General features: G+C 41.0%; 1 protein-coding gene, 1 long non-coding RNA gene and 1 pseudogene across 11 annotated transcripts in view; 2 read left to right on the top strand and 1 right to left on the bottom strand.

Annotated features, from left to right (window-relative positions):
* Nucleotides 1-22,113, top strand: part of CFAP70 (cilia and flagella associated protein 70) — a 96,614-nt gene extending 74,501 nt beyond the window's left edge. For 6 of the 7 annotated variants that reach the window (XM_088841995.1, XM_088841994.1, XM_088841992.1 and 3 more), the window contains 5 exons: nt 165-326; nt 3,872-3,961; nt 10,218-10,319; nt 20,163-20,210; nt 21,792-22,113. In XM_088841995.1, coding sequence (XP_088698121.1) covers nt 165-326; nt 3,872-3,961; nt 10,218-10,319; nt 20,163-20,210; nt 21,792-21,872 — 483 coding nt within the window. In that variant the 3' untranslated portion in view covers nt 21,873-22,113. The remainder of the gene's footprint in view (nt 1-164; nt 327-3,871; nt 3,962-10,217; nt 10,320-20,162; nt 20,211-21,791) is intronic. The other variant, XM_088841996.1, reaches the window with a different exon arrangement.
* Nucleotides 173-23,292, bottom strand: LOC129555714 (uncharacterized). 4 transcript variants are annotated; one of them, XR_016038739.1, is made up of 6 exons: nt 23,170-23,292; nt 21,744-21,964; nt 20,014-20,191; nt 3,931-4,061; nt 611-787; nt 173-311 (listed from the first exon to the last, which is right to left on the bottom strand). It is a non-coding gene; the product is annotated as an uncharacterized LOC129555714 (long non-coding RNA). The 4 variants fall into 4 exon arrangements; XR_008685802.2 differs by lacking the exon at nt 173-311 and having other exon boundaries at nt 318-787; XR_016038740.1 differs by lacking the exons at nt 173-311; nt 20,014-20,191 and having other exon boundaries at nt 318-787; nt 3,931-4,119.
* LOC148775958 (ADP-sugar pyrophosphatase pseudogene) lies at nt 10,515-15,540 on the top strand (annotated as a pseudogene).

Below are 23,292 nucleotides of genomic sequence, written 5' to 3'. Positions count from 1 at the left end.
AGAGGGCAGTCCTAGAGCAGTATTTCCCAGTGCAACTGAATGGCCCTCTTTCTGATTTGCAAAAGAACATGGACTTCATTTAAATCAAAATGTTAAACAAAAATCATTAATATGCTTTTAATTACTATCTCATCCCATGTACTACTTGTTCTTCACTTTCTCAGAACCCTAATGTCTGGGGCGTGAAGGGTCATCTCTATTTCCTGAGTGGAAATCATGCGGAGGCCAAGGCATGCTATGAGCGAACCATTAGTTTTGTAGTGGATGCTTCTGAAATGCACTTTATCTTCTTGCGCCTGGGGCAAATATATCTGGAAGAGAAAGAGGTGAGGGGAATAACTAGTCATGCTCTGGGACCTGATTAACATTAGCATCCTTCTTTGAGGACTAAAAATGGTAATATAATGATATATGATAATGATACTTCTACATGCAAAGGTAAAGTGACTTGCTCAACATCAGATAACCAGTAATTAACAGAAGTAGGATTCAAACCCAGGCAGTCTAATATTCAGTTCAGTTCAGTCGCTCAGTTGTATCCGACTCTTTGAGACCCCATGGACTGCAGTACGCCAGGCCACCCTGTCCATCACTAACTCCTGGAGCTTACTCCAACTCATGTCCATCGAGTCAGTGATACCATCCAGCCATCTCATCCTCTGTCGTCCCCTTCTCCTGCCTTCAATCTTTCCCAGCATCAGGGTCTTTTCAAATGAGTCAGTTCTTCACATCAGGTGGCCAAAGTATTGGAGTTTCAGCTTCAACATCAGTCCTTCCAATGAATATTCTGCGAAAAAACATTTATAAAGGATACACTGCTTTGTAATAAAATAAAAATACTGTGAAAAAAATACTGAGGGAAAACATTTACAAAGGATACACTGTAAAAGGACTGCTATACAGAATATACAAAGAACTCTTAAAACTGAACAATAAGAAAATACACAACTCATTTAAGAAAAGGCCCAACGACCATAACAAACAAAATACAGATGAAATACAAAAGAAAGAAGGGACCTGCCTGATGGTCCACTACTTAAGACTCCATTGTTCCACTGGAGGGGGTGCAGATTTGATCCCTGGTCAGGGAACTGCATGCCACATGGTGCAGCCAAAAATTTAATGAAAGAAGAAATACAGATGGAAAATAAACACATGAAAAGATGCTCCACATCATATATCCTTAGGGAAATGAAAATTAAAACAGAAATGAAATATAACTACATACTAGAATCTGGCCCATTGACATTGCCAAATGCTGCTAAGGATGTGGGAGTAACAGGAATTCTCTTTCATTTCTGGTGGGAATGCAAAATGATTTAGCTACTTTGTATGACAGTTTGGCAATTCCTAACAAAATCAAAAATATTTTTACCTTATGATGTAGCAGTTATACTCCTTGTATTTACATAAAGAAGTTGAAAACTCATCTCCACACCAAAACCTGCACATGGGTGTTTATAGTAGCTTTATTCATAATGGCCAAAACTTGGATGCAACCAAGATGTTTTTCAGTAGGTGAATGGATAAATAATCTGTAGTACAGCCAGATAATAGAATATTATGCAGTGCTAAAAAGCTATCAAGCTGTTTTTTTATGAAAAAACATAAAAGGAGCCTTAAATGCTTGTTATTTAGTAAAGAAATCAAATGTGCGAAAGCTAGGTGGTGCATGATTCCAACTGGATGATATTCTGGAAGAGGTAAAACCATGGTGACAGTAAAGGTATCAGTGATTTCCAGGGACTGGAGGAAGGAGAGTGATGAATAGATGAAACACAAAGGATTTTAAGGGCAGTGAAAATACTCTAATGATGGGAAAATGTCACACATTTGTCCAAGCCCATAGAATGTACAACACCAAGAGTGTACCCTGAGGAAAACTGTGGTCTTTAGGTGATGATGGTATGTCAGTGTAGGCTCATTAGTTGTAACAAAGATAGCACTCTGGTGGAGGATGTTGCTAATGGGAGAGCCTATGCATGTGTGGAAAACTCAGCAGTGGCCACAGGACTGAAAAAGGTCAGTCTTCATTCCAGTCCCAAAGAAAGGCAATGCCAAAGAATGCTCAAACTACTGCACAGTTGCACTCATCTCACACGTTAGTCAAGTCATGCTCAAAATTCTCCAAGCCAGGCTTCAGCAATATGTGAACCGTGAACTTCCAGATGTTCAAGCAGGTTTTAGAAAAGGCAGAGGAACCAGAGATCAAATTGCCAACATCCGCTGGATCATGGAGAAAGCAAGAGAGTTCCAGAAAACCATCTATTTGTGCTTCACTGACTATGCCAAAGCCTTTGACTGTGTGGATCACAATAAACTGTGGAACATTCTGAAAGAGATGGGCATACCAGACCACCTGACCTGCCTCTTGAGAAACCTGTATGCAGGTCAGGAAGCAACAGTTAGAACTGAACATGGAACAACAGACTGGTTCCAAATAGGAAAAGGAGTACGTCAAGGTTGTATATTGTCACCCTGTTTATTTAACTTATATGCAGAGTACATCATGAGGAATGCTGGGCTGGAAGAAGCACAAGCTGGAATCAAGATTGCTGGAAGAAATATCAATAACCTCAGATATGCAGATGACACCACCCTTATGGCAGAAAGTGAAGAGGAACTCAAAGGCCTCTTGATGAAAGTGAAAGAGGAGAGTGAAAAGGTTGGCTTGAAGCTCAACATTCAGAAAACAAAGATCATGGCATCTGGTCCCATCACTTCATGGGAAATAGATGGGGAAACAGTGTCAGACTTTATTTTTGGGGGCTCCAAAATCACTGCAGATGCTGACTGCAGCCATGAAATTAAAAGACGCTTACTCCTTGGAAGGAAAGTTATGACCAACCTAGATAGCATATTTGGAGAAGGCAATGGCAAGCCACTCCAGTACTCTTGCCTGGAAAATCCCATGGATGGAGGAGCCTGGTGGGCTGCAGTCCATGGGGTCGCTAGGGGTCGGACACTACTGAGTGACTTCACTTTCACTTTTCACTTTCACACATTGGAGAAGGAAATGGCAACCCACTCCAGTGTTCTTGCCTGGAGAATCCCAGGGACAGGGGAGCCTGGTGGACTTCCATCTATGGGGTCACACAGAGTCGGACACGACTGAAGTGACTTAGCAGCAGCAGCAGATAGCATATTAAAAAGCAGAGACATTACTTTGCCAACCAAGGTCTGTCAAGTCAAGTCTATGGTTTTTCCCGTGGTCATGTATGGATGTGAGAGTTGGACTGTGAAGAAAGCTGATCACTGAAGAATTGATGCTTTTGAACTGTGGTGCTGGAGAAGACTCTTGAGAGTCCCTTGGACTGCAAAGAGATCCAACCAGTCCATTCTAAAGGAGATTAATCCTGGGTGTTCATTGGAAGGACTGATGCTAAAGCTGAAACTCCAATACTTTGGCCACCTCATGCGATGAGTTGACTCACTGGAAAAGAGTCTGATGCTGGGAGGGATTGGGGGTGGGAGGAGAGGGGACGACAGAGAATGAGATGGCTGGATGGCATCACCGACTCGATGGACATGAGTTTGAGTGAGCTCCGGGAGTTGGTGATGGACAGGGAGGCCTGGCATGCTGTGATTCATGGGGTCGCGAAGAGTCGGACATGACTGAGCAACTGAACTGAACTGAATGCACGTGTGGGGACTGGGGGTAACTGGAAAATCTCTGTATTTTCAGTTTTGCTGTGAACATAAAACTTCTCTTAAAAAGTTGTAATATGAGTCCTTAATAATCCAAGGACTCATCTAACTTTAGTTTGGTGTGGAGTATTAATACAATTATAGAAGCCCAATGATTATTCTGGCAATGCAGTATTTAAAACTTCTAGAAAAACAACAGCTTAATGGTGCTTTCTTTCTACAGTATGAGAAGGCAAAGAAAACCTACTTGCAAGCCTGTAAGAGATCACCTTCATGCCTTACCTGGCTGGGACTGGGAATCGCCTGTTACCGGGTAAGAGTATGAGTATGTGCATACAGCTGACCTTGACTCCTTGGCTTTCCAGGCATCCATGGAGTTTGAATGATGGTGGGAAGGCCATCAGGGCAATCTTCTGTAATAAAAAGTTGCTCTTCAGAGATGTTCAGTAGAAAACTGAAGTTCAATATGAACTACAAAAATAAAATGTTCTTTAAAAATCCCACAAAAAATTAAAGTGTGAAGTTATATAATAAAAAAATTAATGTTATTTGGTACATAAGCTCATAATTTTATGATATTATCTGTAAAAGAAAAGTGGTATAGGATGTGAAGAATCTACTCAATTAAAGAAGCTCATTAATAAGCTCTGTGGGCCTTCTATATTCAGGAAAAGTTGCTACAGCTTCTGGTAGATCTGTTCCTCTGCCACTGAAAACTCTTTAGTCACCCTCCCCTCCTTTCCTCTAATCTTTGAAAGAGGCATGTATTCTCCTTTTCTCGTCATGCGTGAAACTTAACTCCTTAACTCCTTCATGCAAGTTTGTGATCTTTCCCTCTCCTTTTCTCCTAATCCCTTCAATTCACTTCAGTCGCTCAGTCGTGGCTGACTCTTTGCGACCCCATCAATCGCAGCACGCCAGGCCTCCCAGTCCATCATGAATTCCCGCAGTTCACTCAAACTCACATCCATCGAGTCGGTGATGCCATCCAGCCATCTCATTCTCTGTCATCCCCTTCTCCTCCTGCCCCCAATCCCTCCCAGCATCAGACTCTTCCAGTGAGTCAACTCGTCGCATGAGGTGGCCAAAGTATTGGAGTTTCAGCTTTAGCATCAGTCCTTCCAATGAACACCCAGGACTGATCTCCCTAGAATGGACTGGTTGGATCTTCTTGCAGTCCAAGGGACTCTCAAGAGTCTTCTCCAGCACCACAGTTCAAAAGCATCAATTCTTCGGCGATCAGCTTTCTTCACAATCCAACTCTCACATCCATACATGACCACTGGAAAAACCATAGCCTTGACTTGACGGACCTTGGTTGGCAACGTAATGTCTCTGCTTTTTAATATGCTATCTAGGTTGGTCATAACTTTCCTTCCAAGGAGTAAGCGTCTTTCAATTTCATGGCTGCAATCAGCATCCACAGTGATTAATCCCTTACTTTATTAATATATATATTTTTTAATTTACATCATTAAGCTTTCCTTCTCAATCAGCTCTTTCCACGTACTTTCCTCCTTCTTTAACAACAATAACAACCTCCCTGGTTGTTAACCTTAACCAAAAGAGTGTTTATGTGCCTTGATTCCTATCCCTCATTGCTGTTTTACTTTTTAAATCATAAAGGTAAAATATGATCATTATAGAAAATATGGATGATACACAATATGAAGAAAACATGAAAGGATTCTTAATCCCACCACTAATGATAACCAATGATGTTAACATTTGAATGCATTTTCCTCCAGTCTTTTTTTGTACATATATGGTGCTAGTGGTAAAGAAACTGCCTGCCAGTGCAGGAGACACAGGTTTTATCCCTGGGTTAGGAAGATCCCCTGGAGGAGGGCATGGCAACCCACTCCAATATTCTTGCTTGGAGAATCCCATGGACAGAGGAGCCTGGTGGGCTATAGTCCATGGGGTTGCAAATAGTTGGGCATGACTGAAGTGACTTAGCGCAGAAGTAATTTTAATGTATAAGATTGTAAATAATATATTTGCTGCTTTTGTAATCTATTTTCTACTTGACAATATAGCATTGGTACTTTCTCACGTCATCAAATAGTCTAAAACATGAATTTTGATAACTGTGTAGTATTCCCTGGTTTGGATGAAAAAGTAAGATTTATCATATAAATTACATGGTACACTTTTAAGAATGTAAAGGGCAGTATTGATAATTACACTGGGATATAGCCACCTGGGACATATGAACACTTATATGGAAGCCGTATGCCCTCTGTTCCACCTTCCCAGAAAGGATGTAAAACAACTGTTGGTGTTAAAAACCAAACAACACTTTCGAAAGTACAAGAAACCAACTACATAAACTAGTCAGCATAAATCATGCTTCTGTTTGTTTTAAGTAGCATAAAAATATTTTTATTGATATAGAAATTCAGAAAAACTTGTGTTAAGCCCTACTGGTAAGATGTCCAAGTAATCTCTGCCCCCCAGTGAGTGTTTCAGTCATAGTTATACTGTATCTATGTGTGGGTATACCATAATTTTACTTGACCAGCCACTTAGTATTGGACTTGTCATTAGTTTCTACAATTATATTATTATAAATAAAGCAGGCATAAACATTCTTAGACATAAATCTCTGTGCTTAATTCTGTTATTTCCTTAGGATATATTCATAGAGAATGTAGAAAAATGTTAGTCTTTAAAGTGTCAACTCCTGTTCTAGAAAGGCTATATACTGATTTTTACTCTGCCAGGTATGAGAATCCATTTTACTGTTAACTTCATCAACAATGGGCATTATCATTTGCCAATTTGATATGTATCTTTTTTTCTTGGCTGTGCCATACAGATTGTAGGATCTTAATTCCCTGACCAGGGATTAAACCTGGGCCCTTAGCAGTGACCGCATGGAGTCCCAACCACTGGACCACTGGGGAAATCCCAATATGTATCTTAATTTACATTTTCGTCACTAAAGAAGTTGAAATCATGTGATACAAGTGAATTTTTTACTTGTGAATTATGTGTTCAATTCCTAGGTTGCATTTACCCTTCACTTCCTTGTAATTAGATATATAACCCTAACACTTGGCTGAAACTTCTCTGACAAGGACCACATATAACATCCGAATTGCCAAATGCAGTAGACTCTTAGATGAATTCTCTGTGACACTTAACCTGTTGACTGCTAACTTCTTGAAGCCCTCTCCTCCATTGACTCCCACAAGGGTGTCCTTCTCAGCCTTTTTTGGTGCCTGCTGGTCTTCTACCCACCATAATTGTTGGGTCCTCCTGGGTTCTATAGCCAGCTCTTCTGTCACCATATTTCTTCTCACTAAGAAATATCCAACCCAGTGGTCTTAACTACCGCTTGTGCCCCAATGAATTCTAAAGTTTCAGTTCCTAACACTTTCATGTTCTGACCCTTAGGTCAGACAGCTCCATTTGGTGGTTCCCTAGACACCTCATAATGTACATATCCAAAATAGAACCTAACTTATCTCTGAAGGATTCTCATATTCCTTAAGCCTGTATGTTCTCCTTTATTCCCTATCTTAGTGAATGGGACTAAATGAACTCTGTCAACCAAGCCAGAAACTTAAAAGCTATCCTAGTCTACTTCTATTACTTTTAATTAGGCATCGAATATCCTATTGCTTTTGTCTCCTAAATGTCTCTTGAGTCTATTCTCTCCTCTTCATCCTACTTTTGCTGCTCTAATTCAAGCTTTATCCCCCTTTACTTGCTAGGCTGGTATCCTGCCCTCCCTCAATTCATCTGCTGCGTTATCAAAGTGGTCTTTAAAATATGCAGATACCTATTACTTCCCTATTTAAACCCTTCAGTACTACCCCTTGTTTCAGAATAATAATCAGATTTTTTTTGAATGATCTGGTCTCTCCCTAACTCTCTCAGTGTTACTACTTCCTTTGTTCTCTTTCTCTCTCACCTTATTTCTCTCTCCCCCACCCACCTCTTCTCCAGCCACACAGGTTTATTAAGTTTCCTGAGCATGCCATTCTCTCTGAAGCCTCCATACTTCTGTATATGAAATTCCTCTTATCTGGAATGCCTTGAAATATAGCTCACAAACTCTTATTTATTCATCGAGATTGATTTCAGCAATGTTTCTTCTCTGAAGCCATCCTTTGCTCTCAGGAAGAATTATTCCTCTGTCCCTCCACTAAATTATACATACATACATGTATATGTGTGTGTGTGTGCTTATTTTGTATCAGAACTCTTCATGTGTTTGAGTTTTCATTTTGTCTTAATTTTTTATATATCTGTCATAAAAGGGCAAAGGTTGTAATTTTTTCTTTTGTATTTGAGGGCAAAGGTTGTATTTTTTTCTTTTGTTCAAATTATCTAGCATATTGCCTGGCACAGAGTAAAGCCTTAGCAAGTATAGGTTGATTAAATAATTAATATCTCCAAGACATTTAAAGTGTGGGGAAATGTATGGGCATTTTTGAAAGGCCATTGTTCATATTGTCTTGGGCCTAGAAACCCATTATCATCTTTTATAAAACAGGAAAATGAAGAGCAGTTTTACTAGGGAGAGAGAAGTATCTTATCCTTTCCTTAGGTGGCCTTTTGGAAGATTTTACAAAGCAAACTCACCATATTAGGGGCACTTCATGGGAAATAGATGGAAAAACAGTGGAAACAGTGTCAGACTTTATTTTTTTGGGCTCCAAAATCACTGCAGATGGTGATTGCAGCCATGAAATTAAAAGACGCTTGCTCCTTGGAAGGAAAGTTATGACCAACCTTGATAGTATATTAAAAAGCAGAGACATTACTTTGCCAACCAAGGTCCGTCTAGTCAAGGCAATGGTTTTTCCCGTGGTCATGTATGGATGTGAGAGTTGGACTGTGAAGAAAGCTGATCGCCGAAGAATCGATGCTTTGAACTGTGGTGTTGGAGAAGACTCTTGAGAGTCCCTTGGACTGCAAGGAGATCCAACCAGTCCATTCTAAAGGAGATCAATCCTGGATGTTCATTGGAGGGACTGATGCTAAAGCTGAAGCTGCAATACTTTGGCCACCTCATGCGACGAGTTGACTCACTGGAAAAGACTCTGATGCTGGGAAAGGTTGGGGGTGGGAGGAGAAGGGGACGACCGAGAATGGGATGGCTGGATGGCATCACCGACTCTGTGGACGTGGGTTTGAGTGAACTCTGGGAGTTGGTGATGGACAGGGAGGCCTGGCGTGCTGTGATTCATGGGGTCGCGGAGAGTTGGACACGACTGAGCGACTGAACTGAACTGAACTGAATGATATCCATGTGCCCAGAGCCCAGGGAGCACCCTAGAATCTCTGAATATTTTATATATTGCTCAAGATTGTGCTGTCAATAACTAATGTTAGGGAAAGAGAGGCTTTCTGACCAATAGTATTTTGACAGACTAATAGGACTTTAACTTAAGAAAGGGATACACGATGTAAATGAAACGACTACAGATGTATCTGATGTCCCATTGTGTACAGGGAAATCACTGAGTGACGCACACATGATAGGGAATGCTCTTGGTTTTTCCAGCCCTGGCCCCTGAGGCTCCATGGGGCTTGGAAGCCCTGATGGGCCTGCTGTAGAGAGAGGGGAGAAGAGGGGTATAAATTGAGAGCCCAGCAGACAGGGCTCTAGATTCCCCTACCTTATTTTTTTTTTCCAGTAGTATTTTTTTCTGCATGTTCCTTATTTACTTCAGTTCAGTTCAGTTCAGTCACTCAGTCGTGTCTGACTCTTTGCGACCCCATGAACCACAGCACGCCAGGCCTCCCTGTCCATCACCAACTCCCGGAGTTCACTCAAACTCACGTCCATCGAGTCGGTGATGCCATCCAGCCATCTCATTCTCTGTCATCCCCTTCTCCTCCCGCCCCCAATCCTTTCCAGCATCAGAGTTTTTTCCAGTGAGTCAACTCGTAGCATGAGGTGGCCAAAGTATTGGAGTTTCAGCTTTAGCATCAGTCCTTCCAATGAACACCCAGGATTGATCTCCTTTAGAATGGACTGGTTGGATCTCCTTGCAGTCCAAGGGACTCTCAAGAGTCTTCTCCAGCACCACAGTTCAAAAGCATCAATTCTTCGACGATTAGCTTTCTTCACAATTTTTGGCCACATGTGGATTTAGTTGCAGCACGTGGAATCTTTGTTGTGGCATGTGGGATCTTTGCAGCACACGGGCTCTTCCTCATGGAAGCATGCTTCTCTCTAGTTGTGGTGAGAGGGCTCAGTTGTCTCATGGCATGTGGGATCTTAGTCCCCCAGCAGGAATCGAACCCACATCCCCTGCACTGGAAGGTGGATTCTCAACCACTTGACCACGAGGGAAGTCCCCTACTTGACTTTTTAATCAAAGCAGTTATACTTTTAACTCATTCATATATTGGAATACCACCACAAAAGATTTTGTTTGAACAATGATTTCTGTTGCTAAATTTTTTTTTAAGTTGAAAATTACTAGTATGGGTCACACATACACCAGTACTATTTGGACACAGCATTTTCAGCCAAACAGATTCCAGCTGGCTTAAGTGGAAATTACTCTGAATTAACAAATAATGTATCTTCTTTTCCTGTCAAGCTGGAGGAGCTCACAGAGGCTGAGGATGCTCTCTCTGAAGCCAATGCTTTGAACAACTACAATGCTGAAGTGTGGGCATATCTGGCTCTGGTCTGCCTGAAAGTGAGTGTTTATTCTTAAACAGTGTCCTTGGGCAGAGAGGTGAGGGGCCAACTAAAGAAAGGGATAGTGGGAAGGCCATCAATTCATGATAGCTGAGGTTTCATGAGCTTAGATTTGGTCATTATACTGATGATGAAGGAGGGGCCATGTCTGGGAAGCTTCTCCTTAGAATGTGCCTGAAAATTATATGCCTAGATGTGTTTGTCTCGAAAGGAGATTCTAAAGATAGAAGTGAGGCTCTTGGATTTGGTGGTCTCGGGTGAGTGGTAAAGGGGGTGGACTGGAATTGACCACCAGTGGGGGTTTCAGGTGGAGTGGGCTCTGTGCGACATTTTTGACCTGCTCATCAAGCCCAACCCCAAGCCACACAAACCAAGCCCAGCCCAATGTGTGTCCTGCCCCAAGATGAAGGAGCATGTACAGATCAGATTGTGGTCTGGGGTTGTAGTTAGGAGCTGTGCAAGGGTTATGCAGTGGGATGGCAGATTAGACTTGGGGAAGAGAGGTCCTCCTTCTGCCCTCCTTAGCACTCCTCTCATGTTAGGACCTCAAGTCTGGGAATTGTATAGTCACTCCATTTATGCTCTGGATCTACCAAAAATGTAGTATATGGTCTATAAAAGCTATATAAAAATCCAGTGATTAAAAAAAAAGGCAAAGTAGCCTATAAGGATATAGACATAAATGAATTACCAGCAACAGGAACAACAGAAATCTCTGATCGACTGAAGCTCTTTTCCCCAAAAATCCTATCATTTAAAATATGCACCCAATGCTGTGAAGCATTCTTCTTTGTAATTGTCTCTGACATTTTTCTCTGAGAGCAGAATTCAGATATAGTTTAGCTATTCAGAAAGATAGGTTAGATATTTACCTGAGTTCTTACCTCAGCTCTGCCACAACTAATCAGGAAAGGCATGGTGTTTATATTTTAAATGTATTTAGTTATATTTAATGACCTGAGTTCCTTTTTCATTAAAGTAGTTTTCATTTAAAAGAGTTAAAAATGGGAGTGATATTGTATCAGAATGTCAAGGTCAGATACCAGCAAAGGAGATTCTCTTACAGTGTTTCTGAATCATTCCTTCCTGTTGAACTGCTGGCTAAGGGTGGAAATTTGTGGTAGCTGCTTTACCTGTAGGAAATAACACTCTCAAAATTAAAATAACTTGCTTCAGTAACTTGCACATTAGCCTAAGATTCAAATTGGGAATGATGAGAGTGACCCTCAGTTTTTTGTTGACCAACATGACACAGAACCAACAGGGGATATTGTGATTATAAGAGAAACTAACAAAATAAAAATGGTTGGATTTTCTCTTTGGAGTAAGTATCAGTATGAGGAATGCCTGAGTTCTTACCCCAGCTCTGCCATAACTAGCTGTGGGATCCTGGACAATTTATTTAAACTTGCTGGGCCTCAGTTTCTTCATCTATAAGCTAAAAGGGTCAAAATGCAAGATTTCAATACACTTTGCTCAGAAATGATAAAATATGGAAAAAACTAAGGAAATATAAGATTTGAATAAAACAACAAGGTTGCTCTCAAGCACCAATTATAGAACCCTGTACTTAACAGCCAGAGAATACATATTCTTTTCAAGTGTGAGTAAATTATTCATCAAGGTTGACCATATGCTGGACCACAAAGAAAGCTTCAGTGAACATATATAAATCACACTTCAGTAAAGTTATAAATCAGCAACTAAATGACAGGCCAAGAGACTCACATACATTTGTGAACTTAAAAACATATTTCTGTTTAATTCATAGGTCAAAGAAAACCATATACAATTTCTTTTGGTAGGTAGAATTCTAAAGATAACCCCCCCAAGATTATTTCCTCAAACACTAATATACCACAATACAAGCCCCCCCCCAAATTTAAGAGGATAGAAATTATATCAAGCATTTTTTTTTACCACAGCGATATGAAATTCAAAGTCAACTATAGAAAGAAAAATGGGAAAAGAACAAACATGTGGAGACTAAACAACATACTACTAAAAAAAGCAAAGGGTCAATGATGAAATCAGACTTCCCAGGTGGCTTAGTGGTAAAGAGACACAAGAGATTTGGGTTCGATCCCTGGGTTGGAAAGATCCCCTGGAGTAGGAAATGGAAATCCATTCCAGTATTCTTGCCTGGAGAATTCTATGGACAGAGAAACCTGGTTGGCTATAGTTCAAAGAGTAGGACATGACTGAGCACACACAACAAATGATGAAATCAAAGAGGAAATTAGAAAATACCTAGAGATAAATGAAAATGGAAACACAACATTCCAAAATCTATGGGATGCAGCAAAAGCAATTCTAAGATGGAGTTTCATAGCAATATAGGCCTTCAAGAAACAAGAAAAATCTCAAATAATCTAACATACCACCTAAAAGAATTAGAAAGAGAAGAAGAAATGAAGCTCAAAATCAGCAGAAGGGAGGAATTAATAAAAATCAGAGAGAACAGTAGCACTGTATGTCCTGAGACTACTGTCTTGGATCTGTGTTCTTGCCTTTCCTCCCCTTACCTTTAAGAGTACCCAGCTCTTCACCCCATTCCTGAGAGTAGCCTGGCAACCATAAAGACTAACTAGTTTGAAAATGGAAAACAAGAGCCAGCAGATTCTTCTCAAAACCCTAAACAGTGTATTATTTCAGCAGCGTTAATTTCAGAAGGAAAATGGGTCAAGCTTAAAAAAACAACTTACAGTGATCCTGCTGGTGAAACAAGAACTTGGGAAACTGTGAAGTGGACTACCAGGAATGGATAGTTGGCTAATGGTATGGCGATTGTCCCAGTGCTGCAAAGAACCCTTCATTATGAATATATTGTTCTGGTGAAGCAGGCTGGCTACCAACAGGAGGCAGTAACCTAGAATTCCCTGTGTGTCGCACTGATGACAACAAAAGTTCAGAGGCAGCTGCTTTTCGGGAACTCTAAGGAAAAGCTGGCTTTCCTATAGGAGATACTGTGGAACATTCTCCACATATGTATCCAGGTTTGTCAAATTGTACCACACACATCATGACAGTAACTATCAATGAAGATGATGCAGAAAACGTAAGGCCTGAACTGAAGCCAGGAGGTGGACAATTTGTGGAAGTAATTTCCTTACCAAAGTATGGCCTGCTGAAGAGACTTGATGCTCTGGTAGCTGATGAACATCTGACATTGGATACCAGAGTCTGTTCCTGTGCTCTGGCACTGAAACATGCAAACATGAAGCCATTTGAAGTGCCCTTCCTGAAGTTTTAAGGCCAAAAGACAGTGGCCATTCTTTTGTAAACAAAACCACCAGGCCCTCTTCAGCTTGTATTCAGCTTAGTTTTAATGAAGAGTTAGAAATTAGCTTTTTCATAAATAAGAGTAACGCCTAATGGAAATAAATAAGGATCAGAGTTGAAATAAATAAAATAAATAGAGATAAAAATAATAGAAAAGATCAATGAAATCTACAGCTGGATTTTTGAAAAGATAAACAATATTGGTTACGTTTTAGTTAGGTTCACCAAGAAGGAAAAAATGAAAATCACTCAGTCATGTCTGACTCTTTGCGATCCCATGGACTATACAATCTATAGACTTCTCCAGGCCAGAATACTGGAATAGGTAGCCCTTCCCTTCTCCAGGGAATCTTCCCAACCCAGGGATTGAACCCAGGTCTCCCGCATTGCAGGTGGATTCTTTACTAGCTGAGCCACCAGGGAAGGACAAGAAGGAAAAAGAGAGGACCCAAATAAACAAAATAATGAAAGAGGAGAAATGACAACTGATACCACAGATACAAAAAATCCTAAGAGAATGCTGTGAACAGTTATACGCCAATGATTTGGACAAACTAGAAGAAACAGAAAAATTTTAGAAACATACAACCTGCCAAGACTGAGTTGAGAAGAAATAATTTGAACAGGCTGATCACTAGAATTGAAATTGAATTTGTAATTTCAAAAACTCCCAGCAAACAGAAGTCCAGAACCAGACAGCTTCACAGGGGAATCACCAAATATTTAGAAAAGAACTAATAACCTGTCCTTCTCAAACTACTCCAAAAAGCTGAAGAGACAAGAACACTCCCAAATTCATTCTATGAGGCCACCATTTACTGTGATACCAAAACCAGATAAAGACATTACCAAAAAAGAAATTATAGGTCAGTATGTTTGATACAGATGCAAATGTCGTCAACAAAATATTAGTAAACCAAGTTCACCAAGATATAAAAATGATCATATATCACCATCAAGTTGGATGTATTCCAAGGTCACAAGGATGGTTCAATATCTGCATATCAATCAATGTAATATACCACATCAAAAAGAGATGGCCAACATTCATGTTTAATGGTGAAGAGCCAAAAGCCTTCCTGATAAGTTTAGGAACAAGGCAAGGATGCCCACTCTTGTCACTTCTTTTTTTTAAGTATAGTTGATTTAAAATGATATGGCATCACTGACTGGATGGACATGTGTTTGAGCAAGCTCCAGGAGTTGGTGATGGACAGGGAAGCCTGGCGTGTTGCAGTCCATGGGGTCGCAAAAAGTTGGACACGACTAAGTGGCTGAACTGAACTGACTTGATATGTTAGTTTCTTGTGTACAGCCAAGTGATTCTTTTTTTATATTCTTTCCACTGTAGTTTATTATGAGATATTGAATATATTTCCCTGACTTTGTTGTTTATCTATTATATATATATAGCAGTTTGTATTTGCTAATCTGTCACCCACACTTTGCCCTTTGGTAACCGTAAGTTTGTTTTCTATGTCTGTGAGTCTGTTTCTGCTCTGTAAATAAGTTCATTTTTATAATTTGTTAGATTCCACATATAAGTGATACCATATGTAATTTGTCTGATTTACTTCACTTAATATGATAATCTCTAGGTTCATCCATGTTGCCACAGATGACATATTTCATTCCTTTTTTATGGCTGAGTAATAACATTGGAGATATATATAGCAAATCTTTATCCATTTATCTGTTAATGGACGTTTAGCTCACTTACATGTTGTGACTGTTGTAAATAGTACTGCAGTTGGGGTCCATGTATCTTTTTGAGTTAAGAGTTTTCTCCAGATATATTCCCAGAAGTGAGATTGTTGGATCATATGATACATGTATGGTAAAACTACATGTCCCCATGTCCATTGAGTCAGTGATGCCATTCAACCATCTCATCCTCTGTCGTCCCCTGCTCCTCCCGCCTTCAATCTTTCCCAGCATCAGGGTCTTTCCCACTGAGTCAGTTCTTCACATCAGGTGGCCAAAGTATTGGAGTTTCAGCTTCAGTATCAGTCCTTCCAGCGAATATTCAGGACTGATTTCCTTTAGGACGGACTGGTTGGATCTCCTTGCAGTCCAAGGGACTCTCAAGGGTCTTCTCCAACACCACAGTTCAAAAGCATCAATTCTTTGGTGCTAGGCTTTCTTTATAGTCCAACTCTCATATCCATACATGACTACTGGAAAAATCATAGCTTTGACTAGATGGACTTTTGTTGGCGAAGTGATGTCTCTGCCTAGGCTGGTCATAGCTTTTCTTCCATGGAGCGTCTTTTAATTTCATCACTATAGTCACCATCTGCAGTGATTTTGGAGCCACCCCAAAAATAAAGTCTCTCACTGTTTCCGTTATTTCCGCATCTATATGCTATGAAGTGATGGGACCGGATGCCATGATCTTAGTTTTCTGAATGTTGAGTTTTAAGCCAACTTTTTTGCTCTCCCTTTTCATTTTCATCAAGAGGCTCTTTAGTTTTTCTCCGTTTTCTGCCATAAGGGTGGTGTTATCTGCATATCTGAGGCTATTGATATTTCTCCCAGCAATCTTGATTCCAGCTGGTGCTTCATCCAGCCCGGAATTTTGCATGATATCCTCTGCATATAAGTTAAATAAGCAGGGTGACAATATTTGATCTGATAGGCAGAGTGCCTGATGAACTATGGACAAAGATTTGTGACATTGTACAGGAAACAGGGATCAAGACCATCCCTAGGAAAAAGAAATGCAAAAAAGCAAAATGGCTGCCTGAGGAGGCCTTACAAATAGCTGTGAAAAGAAAAGAAGCCAAAAGCAAAGGAGAAAAGGAAAGATATACTCATTTGAATGCAGTTCCAAAGAACAGCATGGAGAGATAGGAAAGCCTTTCTCAGCAATCAATGCAAAGAAATAGAGGAAAACAACAGAATGGGAAAGACTAGAGATCTCTTCAAGAATATTAGAGATACCAAGGGAACATTTAATGCAAAGATGGGCTCAATAAAGGACAGAAATGGTAGGAACCTAACAGAAGCAGAAGATATTAAGAAGAGGTGGCAAGAATACACAGAACTGTACAAAAATGATCTTCACGACCCATATGATCATGATGGTGTGATCACTCACCTAGAGACAGACATCCTGGAATGTGAAGTCAAGTGGGCCTTAGGAAGCATCACTACGAACAAAGCTAGTGAAGGTGATGGAATTCCAGTTGAGCTATTTCAAATCCTAAAAGACGATGCTGTGAAAATGCTGCCCTCAATATGTCAGCAAATTTGGAAAACTCACCTGTGGCCACAGGACTGGAAAAGGTCAGTTTTCATTCCAATCCCAAAGAAAGGGAATGCCAAAGAATGCTCAAACTACTGCACAGTTGCACTCATCTCACACACTAGTAGAGTCATGCTCAAAATTCTCCAAGCCAGGCTTCAGCAATACTTGAGCCGTGAACTTCCAGATGTTCAAGCTGGTTTTAGAAGAGGCAGAGGAACCAGAGATCAAATTGCCAACATCCTCTGGATCATCAAAAAAGCAAGAGTTCCAGAAAAACATCTATTTCTGCTTTATTGACTCTGCCAAAGCCTTTGGCTGTGTGGATCACAATAAACTGTGGAACATTCTGAAAGAGATGGGAATACCAGACCACCTGACCTGCCTCTTGAGAAACCTGTATGCAGGTCAGCAAGCAACAGTTAGAACTGGACATGGAACAACAGACTGGTTCCAAATAGGGAAAGGAGTACATCAAGGCTGTATATTGTCATCCTGCTTATTTAACTTCTATGCAGAATACATCATGAGAAACGCTGGGCTGGAGGAAGCACAAGCTGGAATCAAGATTGCCAGGAGAAATATCAATAACCTCAGATATGCAGATGACACAACCCTTATGGGAGAAAGCAAAGAAAAACTAAAGAGCCTCTTGATGAAAGTAAAAGAGGAGAGTGAAAAAGTTGGCTTAAAGCTCAACATTCAGAAAACTAAGATCATGGATCTGGTTCCATCACTTCATGCAAATAGATGGGGAAACAGTGGCAACAGTGGCTGACTTTATTGTTTTGGGCTCCAAAATCATTGCAGATGGTGACTTCAGCCATGAAATTAGAAAATGCTTACTTCTTGGAAGGAAAGTTATGACCAACCTAGATAGCATATTAAAAAGTAGAGACATTCCTTTGCCAACAAAGGTCCGTCTAGTCAAGGCTATGGTTTTTCCAGTAGTCATGTATGGATGTGAGAGTTGGACTATAAAGAAGTTGAGGGCCGATGAATTACATGCTTTTGAACTGTGGTGTTGGAGAAGACTCTTGAGAGTCCCTTGGACTGCAAGGAGATCCAACTAGTCCATCCTAAAGGAGATCAGTCCTGGGTGTTCATTGGAAAACTGATGTTGAAGCTAAAGCTCCAATACTTTGGCTACCTGATGCGAAGAGCTGACTCATTTGAAAAGGCCCTGATCCTGAGAAAGATTGAGGGCAGGAGGAGAAGGGGATGACAGAGGATGAGATGGTTGGATGACATCACCGATTCAATGGACATGAGTTTGGGTAGGCTCCGGGAGTTGGTGTTGGACAAGGAGGCTGGGCGTGCTGCGGTAAATGGGTTCACAAAGAGTCGGACACGACTGAGCAACTGAACTGAAATGAACTGACAATATACAGCCTTGTCATACTCCTTTCCCAATGTGGAACCAGTCTGTTGTTCCATGTCCAGTTCTACCTGTTGCTTCTTGACCTGCATAAGATTTCTCAGGAGGCAGGTCAGGTGGTCTGGTCTTCCTATCTCTTTAAGAATTTTCCAGTTTGTTGCGATCCACACAGTCAAGCAGTATGTCAAGGTTGTATATTGTCACCCTGCTTATTTAACTTCTATGCAGAGTACATCATGAGGAACGCTGGGCTGGAAGAAGCACAAGCTGGAATCAAGATTGCCGGGAGAAATATCAATAACCTCAGATATGCAGATGACACCACCCTTAGGGCAGAAAGTGAAGAGGAACTCAAAAGCCTCTTGATGAAAGTGAAAGAGGAGAGTGAAAAGGTTGGCTTAAAGCTCAACATTCAGAAAACTAAGATCATGGCATCTGGTCCCATCACTTCATGGGAAATAGATGGGGAAACAGTGGAAACAGTGTCAGACTTTATTTTTTGGGCTCCAAAATCACTGCAGATGCTGATTGCAGCCATGAAATTAAAAGACGCTTACTCCTTGGAAGGAAAGTTATGACCAACCTAGATAGCATATTGAAAAGCAGAGACATTACTTTGCCAACCAAGGTCCGTCTAGTCAAGGCTATGGTTTTTCCCGTGGTCATGTATGGATGTGAGTTGGACTGTGAAGAAAGCTGATCGCCGAAGAATTGATGCTTTTGAACTGTGGTGCTGGAGAAGACTCTTGAGAGTCCCTTGGACTGCAAGGAGATCCAACCAGTCCATTCTAAGGGAGATCAGTCCTGGGTGTTCATTGGAAGAACTGATGCTGAGGCTGAAACTCCAATACTTTGGCCACCCCATGCGATGAGTTGACTCACTGGAAAAGAGTCTGATGCTGGGAGGGATTGGGGGTGGGAGGAGACGGGGACGACAGAGAATGAGATGGCTGGATGGCATCACCAACTCGATGGACATGAGTTTGAGTGAACTCCGGGAGTTGGTGATGGACAGGGAGGCCTGGCGTGTTGTGATTCATGGGGTCGCAAAGAATCGGACACGACTGAGCGACTGAACTGAACTGAACTGAACACAGTCAAAGGCTTTGGCATAGTCAATAAAGCAGAAATAGATGTTTTTCAGGAACTCTCATGCTTTTTCGATGATCCAACAGATGCTTAGTGAAGTCTATTAATGAAGTCACATTATTCTCATTTAAGTCTTACATGAGTACTTCATACAAGAAATAATCAGGAGTAGTGTTCTCCCTTCATATCCAGATATACGTGCAAGTAATGCCAGTATCTGCTTATTCTAATTCATAGACATGGGATAAATTTTAGCAGTTAAAAACTTGGACTCTGGAGCCAGGCTCTATTGTTTTAAAACCTGCTCCTCCACTTACTAGCTTCATAACCCTGGCAAATTATTTATCTTCTCTGTGCCCAGACTTCTCTATCTGTAAAGTAGGAATTATAAATAATAGTTGCATGTAAATAATATACAATATAAATGTAAATAATAGTGGTATATATGAAAGTAAAGCACTTTAAAAGTGTCAAGTGACTCAAACAATCTAAACTACAAAGCAAGTGCTATGTGTGTTAGCTAATATTAACAGAATAGCTTCAATACTGAGAGGAACAAATGACTTATGGTGCTTTCAGGAAAAAAAAAAAGGCCAAGTTGTCTTTAAGCTATTTGAAATGGAGAAAGTATATATATATATATATATATAATATATATAAGTATATATTATATTTGATATCTGGTTTTCCCACCACCTTTCATTTTCCTGCTTCCGCTTTCCATTCAGAGGTTCTTAACCAAGAAGATGTGGAATCTTCTGCTTTAGGTAGCACTGGTGGCAGTGTGCCTTCTCCTTTACATGATTACGGCATGTCATCATCATTAAATTGTGCTGTTTTTTCAGGCTGGACGGCAACTGGAAGCTGAGCAGGCCTACAAGTACACGATGAAGGTATGATGCAGATACCTTTGCTATTTGTAGTATACTGAAGTTGGGAATACTAGGAGGAAGGTGCTGGCTTAATTCAGGACTTGACTTTAGAGCATTTCATGATGTGAAGATTTTTCTAGAGGACTTTCTTACCATCTTTGCCATAACCCACATATTACCATAGGAGATCTTTTTTTTAACCTCCATGGGCCTCATTATCCTCACATACAAAATGAAGGTGTTGTTCTAGTCCAGCAGTCAGCAAATTTTTCTGTAAAGGGCAAAATAGGATTTGTGGGCCACATGGTCTCTCCTGTAGCTACCACACTGTGCCCTTGTAGTGCAAAAGCAGCTACAGACAATATGCAAACAAATGAGCATGGCTGTATTTAAAATAAAACTTTACTTACAAAAACAGGCAGCAGGCTGGATTTGGCTCATGAGCCATTGCTTGTGAATCCCTGGTCTAGTCTATCAGTTATGATTGCAAATAATGTGACTTGGAAGCCAGTGGCTTAAACAAATTAGGAGTTTTATTTTTTCTCATCTAATGAAAAGTCCAGAACATACTGGTACCACAGCTCCACAGTGTTAACAGAAACCCAACCTCTTTCTGCTTCACCAGTCATAACATGAAGTTTCCAGCCCTCATAGTTGCAAGACAGCCATTGTACCTTAAGCTATCACATGCATATTTTAAGTACAGTAAAGAACAAAGCAGGCAAAGGACAAAAGGGCCACACTAGCTATTTTACCTCCCTTTAAAGAGATGTGACTTTAGCTTACATTTCATTGATCACAATTGAAATTACTGCTAGCTGCAGGGGAAACTCTGTCACTTTTTAGTTGCCTACATTGCTGCCCTGAAAAGAAATGAAGATTTTGTTAGTAAGAGAGTGGATTTGTAAGCAACTAGATGTGTCCATTGGAGAAGGCAATGGCAAGCCACTCCAGTACTCTTGCCTGGAAAACCCCATGGATGGAGGAGCCTGGTAGGCTGCAGTCTGTGGGGTCGCTATGGGTCGGACATGACTGAGCGACTTCACTTTCCACTTTGACACATTGGAGAAGGAAATGGCAACCCACTCCAGTGTTCTTGCCTAGAGAGTCCCACGGATGGGGGAGCCTGGTGGGCTTCCGTCTATGGGGTCACACAGAGTCGGACACGACTGAAGTGACTTAGCAGCAGCAGCAGCAGCAGATGTGTCCATTACACACTGAGATTTTAAAATTAAAACCTAATGGTTTTGATTCCTGTATATTTTATTCCTGTCTCTCACCTGCCAAACAGTATTATACATTAGTTAAGAATATATTTGGGTATTAGGGTAAACTTTTTAAAAATAAAAATTTTTTTACATAAAAAATGCACAAATTGTGAGCATTCATTCCATGTAAATTTTTGTAAAGTGAACACTTCCATGTAACCAGCACAGTGTTCTGAGGACTTTTTAATGGGGTTACCATGAAACAGAGAATATAGGAAGAGTCAATTCCAACCTGAAGAATTATGTTCTCTAGCCTTGGCCCCACAGATAAGGAGTCTCCACATACCTATGTCAGTGGTGATGTATGTGTTCTTCCCTTCTACCTCTTACACAGTTAAAATTGAAAGATGAGAATCTGCTTGCAGAGCTCCACATGGTTCAGGAGACGGTTGGCTTTGGAAATCCATCTTTCTGACAGCCTTTCACCTGAAGAATTTTCTGTATGGGATGCTGAGCCCCTTTCTTTCCGAGAGAAATTAAACCCTGGCTGTTTCACCAGAATGAAGACTGGGGATAAAGAAAGAAATGATCATCAATATAACTGATACCCATTCATTTATTTCCATTGTCTTACTGAATGGCTATTGTTACTGGATGTTTTACTGTTTGACAGTTAACTGGATGGCAATAAAAAAAATAAAAAAACTCAGAATTCATCAGTTATGGTATGCTGAGATATACATAAGAATATAACTATGTGTGTGTAAGTAAGGTATAGTATGTTCATTATTAGTTTCAGGTGAAAGCTTATCAGGATTACTCCTGCAGGAAGTCAGTTGCTAAGATCTGTGACCAGGTTCACTTACTGGAACTTAGGAATTAAGGCATCATTTTCTAAGGTGGCTGGAAAGGAAGAAAGCTGTGCTGGGTCACTACATTAGGGCAAAGAGCACATGAGTTGTGCCCAGATCTAACAGTGAACAGAGAAGCTGAATCGAGTGGTCTTTGCTGCCAGTATCTTCATGGATGTAAATCACAAGGGCTCCATGAAGAATCCATTACTCTATAATAGATGTAAAACTCCTCATAACTGAGGCCGTTATTCTAGGGCTAGAAATGACAACCATGCCTCACCCTTGTCCTCTTGGATCAGTGCACAGCAAAACCAAAAATAAAGGCTTCCTGTCTTTATCTTTTTTAAAGGAGGACACTGAGAGAATAGGAGGGACATGGGAAAACAGGAGGGAAAGTGAGAGGCACATCGGTAAACACAGCATAAAATCAACTCTACATTCGTTTATAGTTCTTATCTAGTCTCAGCCCTAATGCTACCTCCTTTATGAAGTCTTCCTGAGGAATTACCAGGTTCACCTTCTCTTCTGCTCACCGCCGCCGCGACTGTCAGCTGCCTAGGGGCAGGGAAAGCTCTCTTTCATCTTTGCGTTCTCTGGCACTGCGCCTAGGCCCTAACTGGTGCTCGGAAAACATTGGCTGGAAGGATGGATGGTGGCCTTCTCTGCTGGTCTCAAAGCGGTAAAGAATCTGCCGCAATACCTAAGACCCGGGTTTGATCCCTGGGTCAGGAAGATCCCCTTGAGGAAGGAATGGCAAACCACTCCAGTATTCCTGCCTGGGAAATCCCATGGACCCAGGAGCCTGGCGGGCTACGATCCATAGGGTCGCAAAGAGTCGGACACGGCTGAGTGACTAACACTTTCACTTCACCCCTTCCCGGGATTCTCCCAGTATTCCTCCCTCGGGCAGGGACCCACAGGGCAGTGAGGGCCGGAGATCCCAGCAGGTTCGGCTCGCAGGGCATCCCCAAGTTGTACCGCTCCTTCTTCCTGGCAGTTTAGATACCTTAGGGCTCTCCGTGTTGTGTTAGGGAAGTGCAG

This window comes from Moschus berezovskii, chromosome 12 (genome assembly GCF_049115385.1).
Source record: "Moschus berezovskii isolate FMDL1 chromosome 12, NW_MosBer_1.0, whole genome shotgun sequence".
In the NCBI taxonomy this organism is placed as follows: Eukaryota; Metazoa; Chordata; class Mammalia; order Artiodactyla; family Moschidae; genus Moschus; species Moschus berezovskii.
This window is presented reverse-complemented; position numbering and strand designations above follow the sequence as displayed.